Source organism: Notolepis coatsorum (genome assembly GCF_963971535.1).
Source record: "Notolepis coatsorum genome assembly, chromosome: 9".
Classification (NCBI taxonomy): domain Eukaryota; kingdom Metazoa; phylum Chordata; class Actinopteri; order Aulopiformes; family Paralepididae; genus Notolepis; species Notolepis coatsorum.
The window spans coordinates 147,959,967-147,987,845 of record NC_140173.1 but is presented as its reverse complement, the minus strand read 5'-3'; the positions used below and the strand labels follow the sequence as shown (position 1 = coordinate 147,987,845).

Below are 27,879 nucleotides of genomic sequence, written 5' to 3'. Positions count from 1 at the left end.
TTCCTTTAAATAATAATATGGCTCTTGCTCCGCAAGAACAACGGAGTGGATAATGGATATCAGTCCATTTTATGACAACCACGTCCGATGTGGAGAGATGATAAGATGATGATGATTGACGTGATGATGTGATGATTGATTGACGGGGACACGGAAACTTCTAACGTTCAGGATCAGCCATGCATTACGTGAGTACCCCACTATTAGGACGTGAAATACTGTCTACTTAAATTGACACCGCGGATCAATAAAGTATCAACCTATCTATCTAATAATGAGACAATATGCAAATAAGATAATACTAATAATTGTTGGTTCCCCGTATATGAAATGAAAGTGGCTTGCAACTTTACTGCTGGTAAAATCACCGTTTATTTCTCGTTTTGCATAGTATTACATTCCACTTCTATAAACAATCAAAGTCCTACCGTAAGAGCCTCATACGGGTCAATTAAACCTTTTTTATTAGTCTTTCCTTCGAGCTAAGTTGGACTGAACATTTCACTGTCAAAAGCGCAAATGTAAATAAGGTTGCGTTGCAACAGTTTTCAAAATAAAGGTCATATATACAAATACCTCTCAATTCTTATAAAAAAAAGTCCCGGATATACATAAACATTAATTGGCATAGATCTCTATAAACGGCCCAACACATTGATCACTTTAGGCACACACTGAAACCAGTAACATCACAAATATGAAGCAGGTAATTACCCATATAAATAATAAACCTTTCATGGGGTTATTTACAATAATAATAATTAATTTGATTTCTAAAGCACTTTTCATTGTGAAACAAATGTATGCAGAGTTTCTTGTCCTCCTGATTAATGGTGTGTGTGTGTGTTGTGATGATCTCATTCAAGGAGCACTACCACAAGCGTGCGCACACACACACACACACACACAGTTTGTTGTTTTTGTTCTATTAGTGATTTACACACTCTCAGTTGGTTCATTATAAAAGATACAAACCTGAAAACAAACGCACTTAAATGTTAAATAAAAGGACCACAGTAATGAGGCAGGAGGAACATATTTTTTTAATAATGGTAAAAATGTGCCCCTAAAAAATATTTTTTGCCCCTAAATTTCTCATTTAGGGGCAAGTGTGCCCCTAGTGAAAAAGCTTAGCGTACAGCCCTGAGCTAGCTTCGGCTAACAGGGAAGGCTTTTGGCTAACCACTAGGCCTCAACCATTATCGAACTGATAGCAGGAGAGACCGGTAGAAATAATGGGCCTCATTCATGAAGCGATATAAGAACAGATTTCGTTCTTAACTAGCATTTCCTCTTATTTTGTTCTTACCTGGGATTCAGCAATGTTCTCTTATTGTTGCTTTTCTCTCAGGCAAGACCAAATTCTAAGAGTGGTCGAGAGCACCCTTACCGAAATAAGAAATTCTTACCCCCCCAAAAAAAAGAAAAAAAAAGCCTACCATTGGTCAATTTCTCCCAAATACGACTTTAAAATCCCAGAACTTGTCAATAATAATAATAATAATTATTATTATTATTATTATTATAACTTATTGCGTGTGTTATGCTTCTGAAATGGATTATATATTGCCGTTAGAACAGTTGGATGCTCTGGCCGCCCAGGCCGTACGCATAGAACGCATATCTTCTAGATCTATTTGCAGAGCCAGAGGAGTGGCTGCTTGACCGTTTCGGATTGAGATGTATGCAATACTCTGGAGCATCGACTCAGACACAACACACGCCGCAGTCGCTCAGTATTGACAAAGCCTACATTGCTGGAACGATTCATTTCACACATATACAATACGTATAAGTATAAGTCTTTATTTGTCATCAGATTAACACACATACCCAAGCATGCGATGGGCGACCCACAGGAACACACATGCACTGAGTCGTGAGTCGTGAGACGCGTGTGTGTGCGTGTGTGTGACCAATGTCAGATTGCGAGTGGATTACTTTCCAGAGACATGAAAGAGCGTACAGGGGGACACTGAACACAAAACTGCTCCAGGTAAGACCTAACTTTGCTGTTACTCCCGGAGGCGCAGAGAAGTGGGGCAGACTGGTGTCAAGCGTTTTCTCAATAATGGAATATTCTCCGCGATGCAACGAAACGCACGTCCGTATGGATTTGAAGCTTCTGAAATATGTCACCAGAATCCTGAAGAAATTCCCTCTCTCCGCCGATTTCCCAGTGGACCTTACACCTGACTCACTGACACCTTATTGGATAGAAACGCACTGCAGCTCTGCTTCATCCGTGAGAGAATACAACCAGCGTTGCGGGCCTCCGGGACAGAGCCACAGGAACAAGCTGGCATACCTCTGGCAACACCGCAAGTCAAAGGCAATCGATCCCGCACCGATATATTTGATTCCCTGTTTATGTAATATAATTTGTGGAACCAAATAAAGTATTCAAATGTGTGTGCGTGCAGGGACCGAAACTAAAGCCCGCCGCCCGCCAGGGGCGGTCAGTTTTTACCTTTGGCGCTTGACACTTAGAGGGCTGCCCGCCGTGTGGCGTGTAGACGTGTAGTTCATAACGATACTCTTATTTTGATTGTGCGAGTACAGATTATAGCCGCTCTCGTCTTTTTTTTCTCCGCCGCGAGATCGTTAAAAAACTACAAGTCCCACATTGCACTCAAGTCAACGGTCCAATCACAGTAGAGTGACGTGACTGGTTTCATGAGAAAGAAAGCAAATGACCAATCGGAAGCTCTCATTTGGCTTGTTTACTTCCTGAAACGCCACCATTGCGATATGCGGGCTGAGCTACCGTTACTGTTTAAACAATGACCCAGTCAACTATTCACTTTTAGTTTAATACATGACGAGGCATTGTCTAACGGTATCTAGCTGGCTAGCTACTGATAGCTGCTGATATCAACAAATGCTCCAGCAATAGTCGACTCGAATGCATAATACCTCCGTTCCCTCGTTAGCTAGCTTAGCTAGCTCACGTTAGATCTTATCTGTCCCAGTAAACTAAATTGTCTTAACGTTATCTACCGGGCTAGCAGTAGCTACAGATATCAATGTCTTATAACATTGATTGAATGCGTATTCTAGCTGAGGGCATGTTGAATGTGATTTGACAAAAGAATCGTAACGTTATAAATAGGGTCCAGCTGCATCGCCGGAGAATCCTTGCATGCTGAATGTAGGGTCTAGCTGAATATAGGGTCTAGCTGCAGGGCCGGAGAATCCTTGCTGGAGCTGGAGGCTACTCAAGTATACACACAGACAGTGGAGCTGTTTGCAGATAGCAAGCATTTTGACTTATTGCGTGGTGGCGATGTCTCGCAGATAATACAACTACAAGTATGATTATATAATATATATTTTATTTCAATTTTTTTTTTATATAAAATATATATATTTTTTTTTTTAATCAAAAAAATGTTGGCAGGTAAGAAATATGCTTGGCGGGTAGACTCTTCCCATCTACCCGCCACTGGCCGGTGAGTCAAAAAGTTAATTTCGCTCCCTGTGTGCGTGTGTGTGTGCGCTCGGACGTGCGCTAAGGCTGCCTTGCTAAGCCGTTTATTTATTTATTTATTTGTATTTATTTCTGGAGCATTAAATGCATTTATCCTCTCTGGTTGGATATTGTACTTGTGCTGTATAATAATAACAATACATTTGAATCTAATCTCATTTTGAGATCAGTCGCAACTCGCAAACCGCTTCCTGTTGAATGGATCAGCAAGCAATACCAAACTCTCAAGCTGTTTTGCATACGCCTCGCCCGCCTTATAAGGATATGGTGGGCGTGTCTGTATGCAAATGAATTTAGCGCGAATGCGCATTTCAGTATAAGAATGAGTGGGATTCATCATGCAAATAGCAAACAGATTTGGACGTTAGGAACGGCTTGATGAATGTGGCGGTGGCTTTTCTTATTGTTCTCTTGACAGGTAAGCAAGAATATAAGAAAGATAATAAGAGCGTATTGTTGAATGAGGCCCAATGAATTCAATGGACTTTTCAAAGACTTTTCAGAACTGTTTCCATCTTGAGGATATGTTTTTTTTTATCTACTTTTTCTCCTCCTATTTTTCTGTATTTTTCTCCCATCCCAATTTAGTCGCTATGCCAATTTCTTTTATCTACTTTTTCTCCTTATTTTTCTCCCATCCCAATTTAGTCGTTATGCCAATTCCCCCCTCCCCTTCCTGGTCGTTGGGCGCATTTGCCCCCCACTTGCCGGTCTAGGGAGCCCTGACGTCTATCACATGCGTCCTCCGATACATAGGAGTCAGCCAGCAGCCTCTTTTCACCTGGCAGCGTGGACTTTCACTGGGGAAGTGTAACACGTGGGAGGCTCACACTACCTTCCCCAGTTCCCTCCCTCGCTGTGCAGGCGCCCTGACCGACCTGTAGGAGTCGCTGTTTACAACGACCAGGATACCACCCCACCGGCTTTCCACCCGCTGACAATGCCAATTGTGTCAGTATGGACGGCCGACCAAGCCTGAGGTACCGCGGCAGCCGGATTCGATCCCACTGTCTCTGCGGTGGTAGACAGACGCTTAGTCCGCTGTGCTACCTGGCCGCCCTTGAGGATATGTTTATGGAATAAACATAACGTTTGAAGGAAAGGTATCACGTTTCCAGTGTGTCGTTTTCTTCTGAGTCGGACGCATTAACGGGGTGGACAGCGTGTGACAGCCAATCTGATCAGTAAGAGTATAAACAACACAACGCAGACTTCACGGAACCACAGGTGACAAGAGTTGATTACTGGCTGATAAACACGAGAATCCAACAACTCTCTGACCCAAAGAGTCCGTTTATCAGAGCGGAGCAGATTTTCAGAGTGAATTTATTAACTCACCTTAACTAGGGCCCTATGAAATCTGTTTTATCTTTTCCTGTTTTCGGATATGAATTTTCCTGTTTTTGGATTTCTCAGATTTTATATTTTTTTCCTTTGGATTTAAAAGGAAAACAATACAAAAGTATGTTTTTAACTAACTTTAGTAACAGTACATCTGCAAACAGTGCCAATGTGTTCAGTGCCAGTTCAGTTATGAGGTTTCTTTTTTTCAATTCAGTTCAGTTCAATGCAGTTCAACTGCCAGTACGGTGCAATAACTAAATAATAATTAAATAGTTAAATAATACAAAATAATCATTTGTTTAAAAGAAATCAGAAAAGAGACGTCGTTTAAAGGTTCATGCTTCTCCCCATCTCTGGCTGACATCACCATTGTGATACATGATACATTTTGTTTGGTTTGGTAAACATTGCACTATGAACAGTCTACCTGTGTACTGTATGTGTGTAGGGTAGGGCTGACCCCTATTAATCGATTAGTCGACTAATCGGTCGAAAGGAGCCGAGGTCGACTGGCCAACCTCTTAGTCGAATATAAAAATAAAAATAAATAATAATATTAATATTATAATTTTTTTATAATTTTTCCAAAAGAAAAGAGGCCTAGAAGCGTGGCTAACGCTAATGCCACGCATACCAGAGGCTAACTGCCTACGAAAACAGGCACAGAGGCACTGAAAGAGGATTTCACCATCTAATGAACACACTAGACTAGACAAATATCAAGATGTATCCATCAGTGGAACAATTGCATGCTTTTGCAGAGGACAAGAAGCCTTCAGTCGACTCCTTCAGACATTAAGCACCCCCCACAGCCCAAATGGAATTATACAAAATGAAAAAAAAAAAAAAAAAAAAAAAATTTTTAAATATTATACTTTTTTTTATTGTATTTATTTATTTTTTAAAGTGGACCAATAGTCGACTAACGGCAAATTTTGGCCAATCCTAGTCGACCATCCAAATCCTTAGTCGGGGACAGCCCTAGTGTAGGGGCAGGTACAATAAGAGTTTTCTTCTTCCCGTTCCTTTCGGCCATGGAATCTTGTGGATCATATTAAGTGAACTATACGTACTGAAGACACACTGTTGGACTGTAACAATTCCATGTAGCAGTAAATAAAAATGATGATGATGACAGAGCGCAGGTGGGAGGAAGACATGTGCTCGGCGTGGCTCTGCAAACAAGGAGGGGGAAATAGCTACAGAGTTTCGACAGGAACATTCCAAAGCCATGCCACCCACCCCCCCCCCCCCCCCCCCCCTGATGGGAGCAGCCGTATCCAGGCAACTGAATTCTATAACAGAGAGGTCATCGCCGCACACGCGCCCCCCGGCCAATCACAGAGGAGACGGCGATTAACATAATTCTGTTTTCAGAGCGTGGCTCAGAGGAATGACAAGAGCGCTCTCTGCGATAAGAGATTCACATCGGCCACGCTGGTACGGTACGTCTGCTCGTGGCGGGCGAGGATGTCCAGCCTACTAACAAACAACTTTGGCAGATAATCAACTTCTGTTGAAATCAGTCTTTACAATTCTGGAGTGATTTGGCTCCTAAGAAATTCAATTAGCTGTAAAACATTTTTATCTATTAGACATAGTGGCACAGCCGATGAAAAATGGTAAATGGTGCATTTATATTAATTATCCAAAAGCGCTTTACAAATTCAAATTCACCCATTCACTCACACATTCACACACCGACGGCGACCATGCAAGGTGCCGACCTGCTCACAGGGAGCAGTTAGGGGTTAAGAAAAGAGTCTTGCCGGGAACGTTTTCGATTACCAGACGACCAGCCATGTAAGCCATCAGTAAAAAGTAAGCTTCATGCTGTGAACAAATAACCATCTGCACTAATTCATTCGATTTTTATTTAGTCTCAAAGTTAATCACATCGAGGGGCAGCTCTCGTTTTCCTCGTCGTCGAGTATTTACACATAATCGCCATCTATACATTTTACATACAATTATACACAGGGGTGGAAAGGCCTTCTGTAGTGTGGTAGTGAAAGGTTAACCTTCTGTAGTGTGGTAGTGAAAGGTTAACCTTCTGTAGTGTGGTAGTGAAAGGGTTAACCTTCTGTAGTGTGGTAGTGAAAGGTTAACCGTCTGTAGTGTGGTAGTGAAAGGTTAACCTTCTGTAGTGTGGTAGTGAAAGGGTTAACCTTCTGTAGTGTGGTAGTGAAAGGTTAACCGTCTGTAGTGTGGTAGTGAAAGTGTTAACCTTCTGTAGTGTGGTAGTGAAAGAGTTAACCTTATGTAGTGTGGTAGTGAAAGTGTTAACCTTCTGTAGTGTGGTAGTGAAAGGTTAACCGTCTGTAGTGTGGTGGTGAAAGGGTTAACCTTCTGTAGTGTGGTAGTGAAGGGTTAACCTTCTGTAGTGTGGTAGTGAAAGGGTTAACCTTCTGTAGTGTGGTAGTGAAAGGGTTAACCTTCTGTAGTGTGGTAGTGAAAGGGTTAACCTTCTGTATTGTGGTAGTGAAAGGGTTAACCTTCTGTAGTGTGGTAGTGAAAGGTTAACCTTCTGTCTGTAGTGTGGTAGTGAAAGGGTTAACCTTATATAGTGTGGTAGTGAAAGGGTTAACCGTCTGTAGTGTGGTAGTGAAAGGTTAACCTTCTGTAGTGTGGTAGTGAGAGGTTAACCTTCTGTAGTGTGGTAGTGAAAGGTTAACCTTCTGTAGTGTGGTAGTGAGAGGTTAACCTTCTGTAGTGTGGTAGTGAAAGGTTAACCTTCTGTAGTGTGTTAGTGAAAGGGTTAACCTTCTGTAGTGTGGTAGTGAAAGGGTTAACCTTCTGTAGTGTGGTAGTGAAAGGGTTAACCTTCTGTAGTGTGGTAGTGAAAGGGTTAAGGCACAAATGAAAGACTGCAAAGCTACCTTGCTTGAAAAAAAAAAATAATAAATGTCCTGCTGTTTCCTCTTACTTTCTCCTCATGGGTACCAATCTGACACAGTGCAGCTTTAAGTCCCGCTGCTTGGAATTCCCCCGACATGATATGACCATATTGCATACCACAATGCTGCACACACACACACACACACACACACACACACACACACACACACACACACACACACACACACACACACACACACACACACACACACACACACACACACACACACACACACACACACACACACACACACACACACACACACACACACACACACACACACACACACACACACACACACACACACACACACACACACACACACGCACAGCGTCCTGTTTTTGATCCTTCCTCCATAATTCAAGTGGTCAGTTCCGGCTCCCACTCGAGTCAATGACCTTTGGCTGAAACTGACCGGCGCTGGGGGGGGGGTCTTAAGAGGCAGTCGTTTGCATCTAGGTCGGCGGTCGAAGGGCTCGGATTACGCTCTGCGTGCTACGACCCTTTATCTGCATAGGTCTACGACATAGCCCTTTATCTGCATAGGTCTACGACATATAATATAATAATAATGCAGGACCTGCTCAGAGGTCTTTAATTGGCATTGGCAATTATCCTCAACACACACACACACACACACACCAGAACACACACGCATGCATTGTCTGTAGGATCGCTGATGCGATTCGTCTCTGCGATTAACCCATCCCGTCGTCCTTCCCCCCCAAGGGCAGCCGGGAGCAGACAGGCGTCAACGTGAGCCGCGCCAGGGGACCAATCCAAGTGCTCCTGTCCGTCTTCGTCAAGGACGCCACAGCGTTAGCGATCTGTTGTTGTGCATGTTTTTCCATTGGGTTTATCTTATCGGGGGGGAAACCCTTGCGAGCACAGAGGGGCAGAACATGCAAACTCCACACAGAAAGGCCTGGGAGATACCCCACCTGGGTACCTGGCATCATGGAAACCTGGTCCCCAAGCGGGAATCGAACCCTGGACCTTCTTGCTGTTAGAGATGTTCCGATACCATTTTTTCCTTTCCGATCCGATTCCGATACCTAAGCTTTGGGTATCGGCCGATACCGATACTTATCCGATACCAGTGCATACATTAAAAAAAAATAAAAATAAAAAAAAAATTGTATAAATTATAAAACTTTTTTTTTTTTTTTAATACAGCTACTGTTTATATACTGTTTTTTAGTAATAACTATAAAGTTTTATTCAACAACAGGTGATTGTATAGATTAGTATTAGTATCAGTAATTGAAAACTATCTCAATGAGTTCACCCACGGAAAGGTTGTTGGCACATTAGTTCCACACGGACATTATTCGTTGCTGCACTTGCTTCCACAAGAAGGCTCCGTTTAGTAGCAGAGGCTCTGTTGTTGTGATTTTTGCACAATAAATATTCAACATTCTCTTTTGAGACTCCGCCTCAGACTCTTATCATTTGGCACTAAAAGCTAAACATTGTCGCCGATATGGCTGTCCGCAACATGTCATTAATTGTGTATGCGACGTGCAATTGTGCAATGACGACGTTACCGTGAGCTAGGTTAGCTAGCATCAGAGCTACCGGTATATGGAAAAACTAACGTTACTGGTGACATTGTGATTTAACTTGGAATACTCCTTTGCCAACTTGCTGTACTTTGCTTGCAGGTCTGCAGCCATTATTGCTGGATTATGAATAGCCCCAACTTTAGCCAAGGTAACGTTATGGCTAAACCTTTAATGTTAGTTAATGCTAGCTTTCGGTTAGCTGTTCAGCTAATGCTAATAACATCAGAGCTCCCCGTCAACAGCGCTCTGCCGGGACGATGGCATTTTAAGAAAGTATCTGCTCTGCTGTTAAAATGGCAATTGACACTTTAATTCACGGTCGATTAAGCACACGTTTGTTTTATAATGCTCACTCAGCGAGTAGGGTATATCTACAGAGCCCAACGTCCGCAGTGTTGTTGATAAATTACGTCATATGGTATCGGAGCGCAACATTAGAGGGTACTCGCCGATACCGATACCAGCATTTTAGGCAGTATCGGCGGCATTTCCGATACTGGTATCGGTATCGGAACAACTCTACTTGCTGTGAGGCGACAGTGTTAACCACTACACCACCGTGCCGCTGATAGCCCTTTATCTGCATAGGTCTACGACATAGCCCTCTATCTGCATAGGTCTACGACATAGCCCTCTATCTGCATAGGTCTACGACATAGCACTTTATCTGCATAGGTCCACGACATAGCCCTTTATCTGCATAGGTCCACGACATAGCCCTTTATCTGCATAGGTCCACGACATAGCCCTTTATCTGCATAGGTCCACGACATAGCCCTTTATCTGCATAGGTCCACGACATAGCCCTTTATCTGCATAGGTCCACGACATAGCCCTTTATCTGCATAGGTCCACGACATAGCCCTTTATCTGCATAGGTCCACGACATAGCCCTTTATCTGCATAGGTCCACGACATAGCCCTTTATCTGCATAGGTCCACGACATAGCCCTTTATCTGCATAGGTCCACGACATAGCCCTTTATCTGCATAGGTCCACGACATAGCCCTTTATCTGCATAGGTCCACGACATAGCCCTTTATCTGCATAGGTCCACGACATAGCCCTTTATCTGCATAGGTCCACGACATAGCCCTTTATCTGCATAGGTCCACGACATAGCCCTTTATCTGCATAGGTCTACGGGCGAATTGACCGTTGATGACTTGATCAAAGAGTGACTGACAGGAGATCAGTCAGACAAGCTATTGCTGTTAGAGTTAGGGAGGTTAGAGTTAGGGAGGTTAAAGTTAGGGAGGTTAGAGATAGGGAGGTTAGAGATAGGGAGGTTAGAGTTAGGGAGGTTAGAGTTAGGGAGGTTAAAGTTAGGGAGGTTAAAGTTAGGGAGGTTAAAGTTAGGGAGGTTAGAGATAGGGAGGTTAGAGATAGGGCTGTTAGAGTTAGGGAGGTTAGAGTTAGGGAGGTTAAAGTTAGGGAGGTTAAAGTTAGGGAGGTTAGAGATAGGGAGGTTAGAGATAGGGCTGTTAGAGTTAGGGAGGTTAGAGTTAGGGAGGTTAGAGTTAGGGAGGTTAGAGTTAGGGAGGTTAGAGTTAGGGAGGTTAGAGTTAGGGAGGTTAAAGTTAGGGAGGTTAGAGATAGGGAGGTTAGAGATAGGGCTGTTAGGGCGAGGCGATTAATCCAGTTTCTATTTCAGTTTTTAAACGTGCTATACTAATAAAGTTGGATTGGATTGGATAGTTGGTGATATTTATATATTTTTCCACTCATCTATTTATTTTACTTATTGTTTTTTCAGTTCAATTATATTTCAAGTTCAAAGTCAGTGTTAAAAAGAAACACTCAATATCAATCAAAATAATCACGATTATGATTTCTGCCATAATCGAGCAGCCCTAACAGGAGTAGAACAGGACAGGTTTGGTTCACTATGAAAATAAATAGCCTGTTTATCAATGAAATGCTGCCCGAGTCAGACGATGTAATCAAAGCGGTAATCCTAATTTAAACCCAGGTCAGCAGCAGAGAAGGTATAATAGGTATATAAGACTCATAACACAGTCCTACCACATTCATAATATAGTCCATGGTATATACAAGCCTTGGGAGGTGATGTGTGGAGCGTCCAGTAGGGGGAGCTCTACCCGTCGCCAAGGCCTGGCTGGATTAGCAGGTGTTTTAGTAAGATTACAGGAGGAGGCTGAGTAGCACGTAACCAACCAGGTTCAGCTCGTATATATATTGAGATTAAGATTACTTTGTTGTCATTTTGCACAAGGAGGCAATTAAAGTGTCTTCTAGTTACACATACAGTCCCCCGCAGTGTACGAGCCAAACCAAGAACTGACTTCCTGGAAAGAACAGTGCTTTATAGAGCCAGTATCTTTTTGGAATCATTCACCTCTTGTGATATGTATATTTTCCCTCGTTTGTCTTTTTTTATTCTTTGTTTTTTAAATCATGTTCGAAAAAAATTCATTCATTCATATCCGCAAAGAAAAAAAATAAATATTGTTCAAAAAGAGACTGAAGATGCACTTATTAAGTGTTTGATGACAGGTTGTTTAATATTCTTTGTTTAGTTGGGTTGATTGGACGCTTATAGAGATGCTTTTGGTTCATGTTTGTATAGGATGACAATGATGGATTTGTTTTTATACATCCGAAATGAACATACACACAGTCCTCATATCCCTCCTAGTTACACATACACACAGTCCTCATATCCCTCCTAGTAGTTACACATACACACAGTCCTCATATCCCTCCTAGTAGTTACACATACACACAGTCCTCATATCCCTCCTAGTTACACATACACACAGTCCTCATATCCCTCCTAGTTACACACACACAGTCCTCATATCCCTCCTAGTTACACATACACACAGTCCTCATATCCCTCCTAGTTACACATACACACAGTCCTCATATCCCTCCTAGTTACACATACACACAGTCCTCATATCCCTCCTAGTTACACATACACACAGTCCTCATATCCCTCCTAGTAGTTACACATACACACAGTCGCATACACACAGTCCTCATATCCCTCCTAGTAGTTACACATACACACAGTCCTCATATCCCTCCTAGTTACACATACACACAGTCCTCATATCCCTCCTAGTTACTAGGGGTGGGACGATACACCGATCCAGATCGCTACATCGATCTAATTATCAATGATCCAATAGGATCGATGCAACGTAAAAATATCGGTTCATATTGATACTCTTATTTTGAAAATCCCGTGGCGAGTCTCATATCCGCCTAACAGCACTAGCTCTGTGTGTGTAGATGTTACAGCATAACGTCTATACACACGGAAAGACCAGATGAGGTCAGAGGAGTTTGATAGTATTTTACTGAGGATGGACAGATAATGTTGATATTAAAACGTAAAAAATATAATGCATAATAAATTAATACATGATCATGCAACATAAAGAAAAATTGTTGTAGGAACGGTTTGGGAGGTAGGGAGGGGTTTTAGGTTGTGTTGTCTTTACAGTGAACAGGAGGTCTATTTGTATTAAAAACAATAGTGTTTTCATTTAAATGTCTGGAAGAGCTCAAAAATAAAAATGTCAAATGATATTTTCGTTGCCTTTCTTGAGTTGATCTAAATGTTACGGATTGTGTTAAATGGACATATGATATCGTCTCATATCGATCGCAGCAGGCACCTGGATCTAATCGTTTCATATCGTATCGTGGCAGACTTTGTGATATCGGCAAATATCGTATCGTTGTCCAAGGAATCTATATCGTATCGTATCGTGATGAAATGGGTGATTCCCACCCCTACTAGTTACACATACAGAACATGTATATCACCAGAGAGGTCAGAGTTCAGGGTCCCCTGCAGGGCAGTGCCCCTGGAGCAATTTGGGGGTTCAGTGTCTTGCTCAAGGGCAAATAGGCAGAGATGGTGGGCACCATACTTGTGTAGCTTTCTATGGGGTGGTGGAGGTTTTGGTTGAGTTAAAGGAACACTCCAACATTTTGGGAAATTAGCTTATTTGCCATCTACCCTGGAGTTAGACAAGAAGATACATACCTTTTTCTTCTCTGTGCATGCAGTAGGAGTAGGAAGACGTTGGGAACTAGGCTAATGGAGGAACCTACTTCCAGTGACTGACGCTAAGCTAGGCTAACGGTGCACGTCTTCCTACTCCTACTGCATGCACAGAGAAGAAAAAGGTATGTATCGTCTCGTCTAACTCCAGGGTAGATGGCAAATAAGCTAATTTCCCAAAATGTTGGAGTTTTCCTTTAAGAGAGGCTTGAGTTAGTCCATTGGAAAGATATCTTGCACTTTAGTTCTGGGTGATGTTAGATAAGTTAATATTGAGTATTGATTTATTTATATACTGTGCGTTTATGTGGATATTAATAAGTGGTAGTTGAGCTATTGATAATTTGACCATTTCATTTCGGATGTATGAAAGGGCTGTACGCTTAGTTAAGGCTTTGCATTGAGATGCTGTTTATAATCCACGTGTGATCCGGGGACAGAGCTTTCCCCCGGTACCATCGCTAACGTCAAGCTTCACCCGCTGAAGGCCACGGTCTGGGGTCGGTTAAGATACACATTCAGGGCGATGACTGAAGAAAAGTATTCAGTGTGTTCTAGGGCTGACCCCTATTAGTCGATTAGTCGACTAATCGGTCGAAAGGAGCCGTAGTCGACTGGCCGACCTCTTAGTCGAATATAATAAAAAAATATATATATATATATATATATAATTGTTTTAATTTTTTTATCATTCTTTCCAAAAGAAAAGAGGCATAGAAGCGTGGCTAACGCTAATGGCACGCATACCAGCGAGGCTAACTGCCTACGAAAACAGGCACAGAGGCACTGAAAGAGGATTTCACCCATCTAATGAACACACTAGACTAGACAAATATCTAGATGTATCCATCAGTGGACCAATTGCATGCTTTTGCAGAGGACAAGAAGCCTTCAGTCGACTCCCTCAGACATTAAGCACCCCCCACAGCCCAAATGGAATGATACAAAAAATAAATAACATTTTTAAAATATTACACTTTTTTTTCTTTTTTTTGTCGACCAATAGTCGACTAACGGCAAATTTTGGCCAATCATAGTCGACCATCCAAATCCTTAGTCGGGGACAGCCCCAGTGTGTTGACATACCTTGGCGTCCCAGTCTTTATTAAGGTAATAAATGCACGTGACACATCGGCCGTCCCCGTTGGGGTTGTCCACGTGACGCACGTATCCCGTCCCGTTGCCCGGGTAACACGCCACCATCGCCTGGGGAACAGAAGTGAGTGACACAAGCCGTTAGGAGGAGGAGGAGGAACCGACATCTATTAGTACAAATGTTGCAGTTTCAATACGGTAGTGATTCTGGCCGTGGTGGAAAGTAACTAAGTGTTTTTTACTCAAGTACTGTACTTAAAGAAACACGCCAACTTTTTGGGAACTTTGCTTATTTGCCATCTACCCTGGCGTTAGACAAGCATATACTCTCCAAATACAACTCCAAAACGTTCCTGTAAACATGTTGTGACCTGTGTATTTACCACGTCGAGAGAAAATATATATAATAATGACTAATTAGACATTTTAGTTTTCTAAGCAGATATATACTCGGGATTTTTTTTTTGCCGAACCACTGCTGCCTGGGCGCAGTGATTTTTGAAAAACTGATAATACAACTCAAAGGCATGAGAACTAAATGAACGCTGCTGGATAATTCAACTCAAAAGCATGATGAGAACTAAATGAATGCTGCTAGATAATTAGGGCTGTACCGATTGTCATTTTTTAACAAGCTTCTATTGAAGTATAATAATAAAAAAGATACATTTTTTATTTATAAATATCCTCAAACTAAATCCTCAATTTGAATAAAGTGATTAATCGGATTAAATTAGTCTTTAAAAAAAAAATTAAATCAACTTTCTTTAATGAATATAACTCCTCAGTTTCGTCAACATAAATAATCCAATAAGGGCACGGTTGGTACGAAAGTGATGGTGACGTCTTGATGGAGCGCCGAGTGCCAAGCGGATGCAGATAGGCTACATATCATTTATGATAAATGTTTTATTTTAATTTGTATGACGAGTCTATACTATAATAGTATAATACTATAATATTATTGTAGCCTAATCTTTATCTGCAACTGTGAAGAAAAAACCCATTGGTTTAAACAGAATGAATAGACAAAAATATATATATATATAGCCTGCGAAAGCATGCAATTGGTCCACTGATGGATACATCTTGATATGTGTCTAGTCTAGTGTGTTCATTAGACGGGTGAAATCCTCTTTCAGTGCCTCTGTGCCTGTTTTCTTAGGCCATGGTTAGACTAGTGTATTCCTGGCGTTTTTTTATACGTTTTTGACGACGTTTGATGTCCCTATTACACAGAAATGCGTTTTTTGGCGTTTTTTTTTGGATACGGCTGAAACGCAAAATTGTGTTTGCGTTTGGAGATACGCAAAAAAAAACGAATCGACAACAGCGTGTAGTCAGCACGCTAGCCGTTGTTGCGAAAACGCCCAAGCGCAGTAGATACCATCTGCGTGCCCTTCCGGTGACAACAGTGTGTGTGTTTGGGACAGAGCTCCGTGTCCCAAATAGCTTCAGCTACTATGTGTTGTCAAGTTATTGTTATAAGGACCCCAGTCCAAGCTACAACAGTCTGCATTCCCTTAACAATTGTTTGTATTGAGCCGTATTGTATTGTACCCATATGCAATATGTTAAATAAAGTTTACATCCATTCATTCTGCTAGCATTACCGATTGCATGAGCAGCTGGCTAACGTGAGCTATCAGGATTTAGACCCTGTTAGCTCAGAGATCCTCTTTCAACTTAACAAGCATTAAACAAAATGGCCCAGTCATCTATTCACCTTTGTTTAATACACACAGCGTTGTCTCTAATGTTATCTAACTACTGATAGCTCGCGATATCATCAGTTTTGGTGCTGGCTAAGTAGCGTGAGCTAACGTTAGCTTCTAGCCACAATGCTATATTGTTATAATGGCATACTCCATTGACGTTAGCATGCAGCTAACAATGCTACCGATCGTTTTTTAGACTAAACTATCCGCTCTTGGTGGTCACTTGTGTTGATGTTAGTTTTGTTTCATCAACAAATGACAGGCAGAACACACAGTGAATGTATCCGTTTTGTTTATTGCACTTTTATTAGGCTTTGCTGAAAAAGAATTGCTGCATTGAGTAAATAGGCAAGATGGTGGCGCGGCATAGGCGCCTGCCTTATTGACATTTTCTTTGCTGGAGCTTCCAGGAAGTGTATTGGCACATTCGTTCTGATTGGTTGAAATTGCCTTCATGTTTGCCACCTACTGCTTTGGCAGTGTACTACATCAGTGTGCTCGGGTGACAAAAACGAAAAAAAAACGAAAGTGTGACTCGAGGCGCACGACGTCGCGGCGATACGCATATGAAAACAATACGAAGATGATACGAAAGGTGTAACCGCCGCCTTAGGCAGTTAGCCTCGCTGGTATGCGCGCCATTAGCATTGGCCACGCTTCTAGACCTCTTTGCTTTTGGAAAGAATGATATAAAAAAAATAATAAAAAATATATATAATATATATATATTTTTTTGCATTCAACTAAGAGGTTGGCAGTCGACTACGGCTCCTTTCGATCGATTAGTCGACTATTCGACTAATCGGGGTCAGCCCCCCTAATTATTATTATTATATTAAAAAAATTATAATAATAATAAATTGTGTTGAGTCACTCGGGAGAGAGAAGGGACTGTGGAGACATCTCAGACAGACTCGCCACCTTGGTTTTGATGTGTGGCGCAGGGCAGGGCAGGGCAGCGCAGGGCAGCGAGCCAGGAGACTCGTACTATAAACTGAACCGACGGGAGAATCAACCGGAGATATAGCGGCGCGCGTCCACTTCCCACTGCCGCTTCCTGCCCTGATAGAGACCATGGTCTCCCCTGGGTGTTGGCAGGGGAGACCCCTTACGAGACCATGGTCTCCCCCTGGGTGTTGGCAGGGGAGACCCCTTACGAGACCACATGGTCTCCCCTGGGTGTTGGCAGGGGAGACCCCTTACGAGACCACATGGTCTCCCCCTGGGTGTTGGCAGGGGAGACCCCTTACGAGACCATGGTCTCCCCTGGGTGTTGGCAGGGGATACCCCTTACGAGACCACATGGTCTCCCCTGGGTGTTGGCAGGGGAGACCCCTTACGAGACCACATGGTCTCCCCTGGGTGTTGGCAGGGGAGACCCCTTACGAGTTCTCGTAAACCTCCTGGTGTAAACAGTAGGCGGACTCACACACAGAACCCAGAGTCCCCGAGGGAGACGCACCGCAAGTGTGGACTCGCACTCCACCGGGACGCCTCGTCTTTCCTGCTCGCCCTGAAAATAGACTTCCTTTATTCACCGGTTCCAGGACAGTAAATCACTCGTATGAGTCACACCGTCACGGGGTGACTGTCTGGGGCCGACCCTCTGATAGGCTGTCAAGAATGTGTACGTCAGCTCTTTGACTGCCAGAGTAGAGTGGACTCGACCTTGATGACTCGACATGGGACTCTTCTTTAGTGACTCTGACTTGGACTCAAACACTGGGGTCTCGAGACTTGACTCAAGACTCTAGATTTATCGAGCATGGTCATGGTCACCACCACTACCACTATCACCACCACCACCTGGTATCTGTGTGCCTAGTTGATTGATTGATTGATTGAAAACTTTATTAACAGATTGCAGAATGGGTACAATACAGTACAGCTCAATACACACAATTGTTAAGGGGATGCAGACCAGAGAAAGACTTTCGTCTTGTTTCCACCAGGGTCCCCCATTTTCAATTCATCAGGACATATATGACATACATGACATACAGATAGTCAGTACTGCTACATCTATACATTTATGACATACCAGATTTGCAAATACAGTACTGTTTGTGATACAGAAGGAGTCAAGAAAAGGGAGTATATACATTTGACGTAGAAACTGTACATTGGAGGAGGTTGGGTGGGGGGGGTTGGGTACACTGGGATATTGACAACCATACTGGGTAATTTACATTGGAGGTGGTTGGGGGGGGGGGCACACTGTATAAGCAAGCAAAACTGTACATTGAGGGGGGGGAGACTCTGTACAAACAAACAAAATTGTACATTGGACTATTGACAAAACCATACTAGGTAAATGACTGTACATTGGAGGGGGTTGGGTTAGGATATTTACAGGGGCCAGTGTTGAATTGCAGTCTCCCGTAGGTGTCTCTTGAGAGAGGTTTTGAAAGTGGGTAGTGATCCACATTCCTTTACAGCTTTGGGTAGGGCGTTCCACATTGATGTGGCATAATTGCGAAACGTGTTTAGTCCCTTATTTGAGCCGAATCTGGGTTTAACATGATTTGTGGAGCTCCCTCTGGTGTTGTGATCGTGGTATTCACTGACCTTTGGGAAGTATTTTGCCATGTACATGGGTACCTTGAGGTCTGGCACCCTGCCATTGGCTGTGGAAGTGGGTAGATTCCAAGGTAAACCTGAGGAGGAGCGGTTGTGTGTTCCATGTGATCTGGGAGTGGTGGAGGATGAATATAATTTTGTTTTTTATTGCCTTTTCGTACACCGATTTGAGGAGGGCTTTATTTGAGAAAATTCTAATTGTAAATCCGGATTTGTTTTGGCAGTCTGAGAGTTGTATGTTGAGTTGTTTTTTTGTGGAGGTGATCTTCAGTTTTGCAGGATTTTTGGAGAAAGCATGGCACTTGAGACAAAACACACTGTATCCTATATAATTGTATTTGAATTCCTCTTGTTTCTTTGTTTATTTACATTGAGTACAGCTTGTGTTATATTACGTTTTATTGTATTTTCTTATTCTTGTGGCCATCTTGGTCTATATATGTCATTTGTCAAGTAATTGGTCAAGTATATTATTGTTATGTGTCTTGTAAGCCCATATGGGCTGGGCATACACCTGTATGTAAGACACGGGGGAAAAAAACATCAAATCAAATCAAATCAAACCACCACTATTACTACCACCACTATTACCACTACCACCACCACTATTACTACCACCACCACTATTACTACCACCACCACTATTACTACCACCACCACTATTACTACCACCACCACTATTACTACCACCACCACTATTACTACCACCACTATTACTACCACCACTACTACTACTACCACTAATACCATCACCACTACAACTAACATCACCTGTACCACCACCACCACCACCACCTCTACCACAACCGCCACTTCTACCACCACCACCACCACCATAGCCGTGATGAGGATGAGTGTTAACTGACAGACAGTCTCCTCCCCACCGCATGTATATATTCCCTCCCCGCCGTATATGTATATTTCTCTCCCACCCACCCACCCCCTCCTAATGTACAGTCCCCTCCCCATCATATGTATATACTCTGTCAGGATCTAGGGGTAACAGTACTGTATATTTGAATACCGTTTATGTCACAAATGTATCAGTACTAGTAAATACCTATATGTCCCTATGCAATAAATGTCATGTATGTTGTGTATGTCATAAATGTCTATATGAATTGAAAATGGGGGACCCTGATGGAAACAAGACGAAAGTCTTTCTCTGGTCTGCATCCCCTTAACAATTGTGTGTATTGAGCCGTACTGTATTGTACCCATTCTGCAATCTGTTAAATAAAGTTTTCATTCATTCATTCAACGGGCACCGACGCCAGGCTCGGCCCCTATGCACCACGTCTGGAGGAAAACAAAGGGCCCGTTGCTCCACATTCTTCCCCTGGATCAACATGAACCATGGCAGCATTATTATAAACACACACAGCAGACTCTCCTGCCCTGGGGCCGCGCCAAGCCAAGTAACCTCAGACCTATCCTGCCTGCAGAGGAACGACACGTTAGATTCCTGCCAGGAGCTGATGGGTTAAATTACCAATGTTACCAATGTACAGTTTCTTCCCCCTCAAATGTATATACTCTCTTTTTTAGACTCTTTTTGTACTCATAAACAGTACTGTCTATTTGTAGATCTGGTATGTCATAAATGTCTAGATGTAACAGTACTGTGTGTCTATGTCTACCTGTGTGTCATGTATGTTACGATGAATTGAAAATGGGGGACCCTGATGTAAACAAGACAAAAGTCTTTCTCTGGTCTGCATCCCCTTAAAGGGGAACTCCACTTTTTTTGGAAATTAGCTTATTTAACATCTTCCCTGGAGTTAGACAAGAAGATGCATACCTTTTTTGTCTCTGTGCGTGCATTTTAGCTTTGGGAATAGACGCTCCGTTAGCATAGCTTAGCTTCATCACTGGAAGTGAGGCAGGACAGTAGCCTTACAGTGCCTTACAGTGTATTGCAAGGTCTGACATTGACCAAACTTGATATGCATGACCTTGGTGGGCTCTAGGTCAACTCCTGAAAAGGGGGTGAATGTCAGACTTTGCAATCAAAAGTTAGGGGGCTAATAACCCTTGCCATAATTTCAGTGCGCCCCTAACTTTTGATTGCAAGGTCTGACATTGACCCCCTTTTCAGGAGTTGACCTAGAGCCCACCAAGGTCATGCATATCAAGTTTGGTCAATGTCAGACCTTGCAATACACTGTAAGGCACTGTAAGGCTACTGTCCTGCCTCACTTCCAGTGATGAAGCTAAGCTATGCTAACGGAGCGTCTATTCCCAAAGCTAAAATGCACGCACAGAGACAAAAAAGGTATGCATCTTCTTGTCTAAGATGTTAAATAAGCTAATTTCCAAAAAAAGTGGAGTTCCCCTTTAACAATTGTGTGTATTGAGCCGTACTGTACTGTACCCATTCTGCAATCTGTTAATACAATTTTCAATCAATCAAAATCTTAAGTTTGTCTAAGCCGAGGCGGCTGGGTGGCGCAGCGGACATTGCGCTCGTCACCAACGCAAGAGACACCGGGTTCGACTCCGGCTGTCGGCGTTGCCTCCGGCTTGGGCCAGCCATCATACTAACTCATTGGCAGAGTTAGCGGGTGGAAAGTCGATGGGTGGTAATCTGGACGTTGTGGACAGCGACTCCTACAGGTCGGTTGGGGGACGCCTGCACAGCAGAGACAGGAAGTGGCGGGGGGTAGTGTGAGCCTCCCACGCGTTACTCCTCGCCACAGAGAGTCCGCGCTGGCAGGTGAAAAGATGCGACAGGCTTAGGGATGGGTACCTTTCACATTTGAACCTGTGAATCGATACCGGTACCCAATGGTACCTTTTTTCGGTACTTTAGTCTCAAGAAATTTAATTTACCTACCTCAGTCGTAAAAAAAAAATCCAAACTTCAAATAACTACAATTTCGACAGTTTTCGGCTCGTCATTGCTCCGACTGCTTTGTTGTTGAATCAAGTCAAATCCTAGGTAAGCATATATTGTGCGTGTGAACGTTGACATGAAAAAAAAAAATAAAAATAAAAAAAATAAAAATAAAAAAATAATTAATAATTTTTTTTTTTTTTTTTTTTTCGGTTTCTCACTTGATTCGATACTCAGTAGTACCGACGTGTTTCGGTTCGGTGCCTCAAAAGTACAGAATTCGGTACCCATCCCTAGACAGGCTGCCTCCTCGTGTACCGGAGGGGACACGTGATGCAAGGCTTCTATCCTCCATACAATTGACCAGTGGGGGGCATATGCGAGCAACGTTCAAGACAGGGGAGGGGCGAATTGGCACGAGAGGTAAATTGGGATGGGGAGAAAAATCACAGAAAAAAGGAGGAGAAAAAGTAGATAAAAAAAAGATAATGTTCGTCTAAGCCGGGTGTTTTGCTCGTGTGCGTCTGCGCTGTTGAAGCTCAAAAGCCTTTTGTTACAGACAGTGTTTCCCACAGGTAGGTCTAAATGGTGTTCGTAGGGGTAGCGAACCAGGATGAGTACAAGACACCGATAGAGAAAATGACTGTTATAAGGCCGTATACAAATATTTTTATAAGATCGATTTTCTTTCTAAAATCAGGTGTTTTTTTTCTCTTGTGTTTTGGGAGTACGTTTTGGGATTTTCACTCATTTAAACAGTTTTTAACGCAGAGTGCGCGTATAATTTTTGCGCAATAAAAAAAAAGGGGAGCAAGTCGAGATTATTTGTATATAACCAAAAGATCACAAATACGTTGTCCCTCGATGCACAAGCCTGCGTCACAATGGAACACACCCTGCCCTGAGCCCTCGAGGAAGATAAGGACAAAGAACTCCCACAAAAACTTAAAGGGCGAATTCAGAACTTTGGAGCTCTAAGCCCTTTGTAGTTGAGCCCTGAAAGAAATGCTGAAACCTCCTCCACAGGGCTGAAAACCTCCTCCACGGGGCTGAAAACCTCTTCCACGGGGTTGAAAACCTCTTCCACGGTGCTGACAATTCTTACTAAAATGTGAATCATGATTTTTCTCTCTTAAGAATTGAGATCACGATTCTCTCACACGATTCTTATTTTTTCAATAAAATCATTTATTGCACTCTTTCTTAAACATAACATATATCAAAGTGCTTGACTTAAACTTAAAAGTCTTTTGTAACATACAAAATAACTCAATAATCGTCATCATTTTAAAAGTTAAGTAAAAAGTTAAAAAAATAAAGTATTTATTAAAAATAAAAATAAAAAACGTTTTGAATTTTGAAATGAGATTGCATAGCCATATGAATCGAGATCGCGTTTTTTTTTTCTCGATTAATTGCCCAGCCCTACTCCACGGGTGCTGAAAACCTCCTCCACGGTGGACCAAACGTAGATTATTCAGCGTCTATATATGGCTGCTTTTTTTTTTTTTTTTTTTACATAGCGCTTTTATCCAAAGCGCTTTACAATTTGTTCCTCACATTTGACCCATTCACTCACACATTCACACACCGACGGCGGAGGCAACCATGCAAGGTGCCACAACCTGCTCATCGGGAGCAGTTAGGGGTTAAGTGTCTTGCTCAAGGACACATCGACACACTGCCCGGGAGGAGCGGGAATCGAACCCGGGAACCTCCGGATTGCCAGACGACTGCTCTACCTCCCGAGCCAGTGGCGCCTCAGGGCTTGGCCCCATTGACATTATTATTATTTTTTTTTTACATTTTGTCATTTAGCTGAACGCTTTTATCCAAAGCGACTTACAAGTTCTGTACGACAAGTCAGCAGGAAGGGGCACAACTCTGGCAGCTAAGGGTCAGTACGATTGTTCATCAAACAGTGTTGAACTTGAGTGCTACAGTCTTGATTGCATAGTAGTATAGACATAATTAGCACAGTAGATAGTAGTATAGACATATTAGCACAGTAGGTAGTAGTATAGACATATTAGCACAGTAGGTAGTAGTATAGACATATTAGCACAGTAGGTAGTAGTATAGACATATTAGCACAGTAGGTAGTAGTATAGACATATTAGCACAGTAGGTAGTATTTAATAATAATAATAATAATAATAATAATAATGCAGGACCTGTTCAGAGGTAGTATAGACATTAGGGGTGGGACGATACATACACAACGTAAAAAGATCGGTTCATATTGCGATACTCTTATTTTTGCAATACTCTTATTTTGAAAATCCCGCGGGGAGTCATATCCGCTCAACAGCACAGCAGTAGCGTCTGAAACGCGTGTCGTAGACATTACATACCAGTCGACTATCGGCAAATTTTGGCCAATCAAAGCCGACTATACAAATCCTTAGTCGGGGGACAGGCCTAGTTAGCAGATTAGCTTAGTTAGTGTTAGCACTTAGCAGCTAACATTAGTTAGGGTGGGGGGTTTGGGTGTGCAGCATGCAGCACTACAGGGGTTCAGGTAGCCTAAATATTAAAGGCAACCAACTTGTGTCTAGCCACGCCCAACTTGCGTCTAGCCACGCCCCCGCGGCAGCAACGGAGCTCTGTCGCGGCAGTATTATGTAGCAGTAATCCCCCCTTTTTTAACATCGAGAACTAGCTCAACTGGTAGCGCTGCCTTGCTGTGGATTCTGCGGTCCGTTGGTGACAAGTTCTATTCCCTTCAATTTTCGTTTCTTTTTTTTTTAACGTGCATTCTTTCGCCGGTTAAGTTTAGGCATGGCATGTTAACTTTAAGCATTGTTTCGGAGTTGGTTAAGGTTAAGGTTAGGCATTGTTTCGGAGTTGGTTAAGGTTAGAACGGTTAAGTTTAGGCGCTGTTAAGGAGCTGGTTAAGGTTAGAGTTTGTCTTAGAGAATGGCAATAGACAGCCTATTTTTTCCGCGCTGCAGCTCTCTCGCGCTGCCGCGGTCACATGGGCGTAGTGGCCAATCAGAGAAACGCTAAACACAAGTTGGTTGCCTAAAATATTCACGCGTTCAGGTAGGGTGAGGAGGGGGGGGGGGAGGGGCACGGCGACTCACAAAGAGCTTCCCGTCGGTCCGACACGCGATACAGATTAGCCGCTTTCTGTGTTTGTGTGTGAGAGAGAGAGAACGAGAGAGAGATTGTGAGAATGAGAGAGAAACAGGCACGTGGAGAGGGGTAGCGAGAGAGGGAGAGAGAGAGAGAGAGAGAGAGAGAGAGAACGAGAGAGAACGAGAGAGAGAACGAGAGAGAGATGGTGAGAATGAGAGAGAAACAGGCACGTGGAGAGGGGTAGCGAGAGAGAGGGAGAGAGAGAGAGAGAGCGAGAACGAGAGAGAACGAGAGAGAACGAGAGAGAGATGGTGAGAATGAGAGAAACAGGCACGTGGAGAGGGGTAGCAAGAGAGAGGGAGAGAGAGAGAGAGAGAGAGAGAGAGAGAGAGAGAGAGAGAGAGAGAGAGGGGAGTGAGAGAGCAGGATAGAGGGATAGAGAGAGAGAGAGAGAGAGAGAGGAGAGTGAGACACGCATAGATAGTGAGAGAGTGAACTGGTGTAAACTTTGACCCTTGGCCCCGCCCCCAGAGGGAGGAGCAGTGTTTTAATGGTCTTGCTACGTGCAGTGCGTGTGGAAGGCTGGCTGATCCTGAGCTATTGAGGAACCCCCCCCCCTCCTCCTCCTCCTCCCGCTACGAGAGAGCGAGCGATGGGTGGACAGACACACACCCACACTGTCAGGAAACAGAGTGTGGAAGAGATGTGTGAGGGGTGTGTGTCTGTGCTTATTTTGGGTGAGCAAGCAAGCCGGCCCAGATTATTATTATTTTTTTTACATTCATCTAACGGATGGGCCAACTTTCCTGCAGCGGGGGAGCGGGGGGGGGGTCAAGTCAAGTCAGCTGTTTTTATATAGCACATTTACAATGGCGAAAAGCCAACCAAAGTGCTTTATACAGATAAAGAGATAAGATAGATTAAAAAAGTCCAGAGTAACAGCAAACGTAGTGTACAGGTGGCAGGCTAACGCTGGTCAAAGGCCAGGGGGAAGAGAGGTGCGTTTTAAGCAGCGATTTAAAAGGCCTCTATTCATTGAGGGGGTTAAGAATATTGAAAGGAATCCGGGGTTTGTGGCAGTTATCGGACGCCAAATTAGAAATTCAGTATTCAGCTTTTGCTCCGCTGGGGTCGACTGTACTATATAGACCCGTTCGCTGTAAATACAAACATACCGTGCTCCAGTGAGAATCGATTTTCATTAAAAAAGAAATCGTCCTAAATCATGAATTCGAATTAATCGATAAAATCGATTAATCGCCCCCAGCCCTACGGTGTACCTTTATATTCGGTATACTTTACTGCACCTGATTAACAAGACCAAAAGAAAAGGCTTTTGCGCGCGACACACACACGTCTCGAGTCTCGACTCATTTTACGCACACACTTTGTGCGCGGCTGCTCGCGTCGACCTCCGGTTCCGCTCGCACAGGTTCCCTCCCAGCGATGCAGGCTAGCTCAGGTTCCCTCCCAGCGATGCAGGCTAGCTCCGGTTCCCTCCCAGCGATGCAGGCTAGCTCCGGTTCCCTCCCAGCGATGCAGGCTAGCTCAGGTTCCCTCCCAGCGATGCAGGCTAGCTCCGGTTCCCTCCCAGCGATGCCGGTTCCCTCCCAGCGATGCAGACTAACGCTCCGGTTCCCTCCCAGCGATACAGGCTAGCGCCGGTTCCCTCCCAGCGATGCAGGCTAAGCTCCGGTTCCCTCCCAGCGATGCAGGCTAGCTCCGGTTCCCTCCCAGCGATGCAGGCTAGCTCCAGTTCCCTCCCAGCGATGCAGGCTAGCTCAGGTTCCCTCCCAGCGATGCAGGCTAGCTCCGGTTCCCTCCCAGCGATGCAGGCTAGCTCAGGTTCCCTCCCAGCGATGCAGGCTAGCTCCGGTTCCCTCCCAGCGATGCAGGCTAGCTCCGGTTCCCTCCCAGCGATGCAGGCTAGCTCCGGTTCCCTCCCAGCGATGCAGGCTAGCTCAGGTTCCCTCCCAGCGATGCCGGTTCCCTCCCAGCGATGCCGGTTCCCTCCCAGCGATGCAGACTAACGCTCCGGTTCCCTCCCAGCGATGCAGGCTAGCTCCGGTTCCCTCCCAGCGATGCAGGCTAGCGCTCCGGTTCCCTCCCAGCGATGCAGGCTAGCGCCGGTTCCCTCCCAGCGATGCCGGTTCCCTCCCAGCGATGCAGGCTAGCTCAGGTTCCCTCCCAGCGATGCAGGCTAGCGCCGGTTCCCTCCCAGCGATGCCGGTTCCCTCCCAGCGATGCAGGCTAGCGCCGGTTCCCTCCCAGCGATGCCGGTTCCCTCCCAGCGATGCAGGCTAGCTCAGGTTCCCTCCCAGCGATGCCGGTTCCCTCCCAGCGATGCAGGCTAGCTCAGGTTCCCTCCCAGCGATGCAGGCTAGCGCCGGTTCCCTCCCAGCGATGCCGGTTCCCTCCCAGCGATGCAGGCTAGCTCAGGTTCCCTCCCAGCGATGCAGGCTAGCTCCGGTTCCCTCCCAGCGATGCAGGCTAGCTCCGGTTCCCTCCCAGCGATGCAGGCTAGCTCCGGTTCCCTCCCAGCGATGCAGGCTAGCTCAGGTTCCCTCCCAGCGATGCAGGCTAGCTCCGGTTCCCTCCCAGCGATGCAGGCTAGCTCAGGTTCCCTCCCAGCGATGCAGGCTAGCTCCGGTTCCCTCCCAGCGATGCAGGCTAGCTCAGGTTCCCTCCCAGCGATGCAGGCTAGCGCTCCGGTTCCCTCCCAGCGATGCAGGCTAGCGCCGGTTCCCTCCCAGCGATGCCGGTTCCCTCCCAGCGATGCATGCTAGCTCAGGTTCCCTCCCAGCGATGCAGGCTAGCGCCGGTTCCCTCCCAGCGATGCCGGTTCCCTCCCAGCGATGCAGGCTAGCGCCGGTTCCCTCCCAGCGATGCCGGTTCCCTCCCAGCGATGCAGGCTAGCTCAGGTTCCCTCCCAGCGATGCCGGTTCCCTCCCAGCGATGCAGGCTAGCTCAGGTTCCCTCCCAGCGATGCAGGCTAGCGCCGGTTCCCTCCCAGCGATGCCGGTTCCCTCCCAGCGATGCAGGCTAGCTCAGGTTCCCTCCCAGCGATGCAGGCTAGCTCCGGTTCCCTCCCAGCGATGCAGGCTAGCTCCGGTTCCCTCCCAGCGATGCAGGCTAGCTCCGGTTCCCTCCCAGCGATGCAGGCTAGCTCAGGTTCCCTCCCAGCGATGCAGGCTAGCTCCGGTTCCCTCCCAGCGATGCAGGCTAGCT

At 44.6% G+C, this 27,879-nt stretch overlaps 1 protein-coding gene across 1 annotated transcript in view; it reads right to left on the bottom strand.

Annotated features, from left to right (window-relative positions):
• The window catches only part of egln1a (egl-9 family hypoxia-inducible factor 1a), a 96,641-nt gene that overhangs the window by 16,438 nt on the left and 52,324 nt on the right, over positions 1-27,879 (bottom strand). The window contains exon 2 of the mRNA XM_084321063.1: positions 14,428-14,547. Coding sequence (XP_084177189.1) covers positions 14,428-14,547 — 120 coding nt within the window. The remainder of the gene's footprint in view (positions 1-14,427; positions 14,548-27,879) is intronic.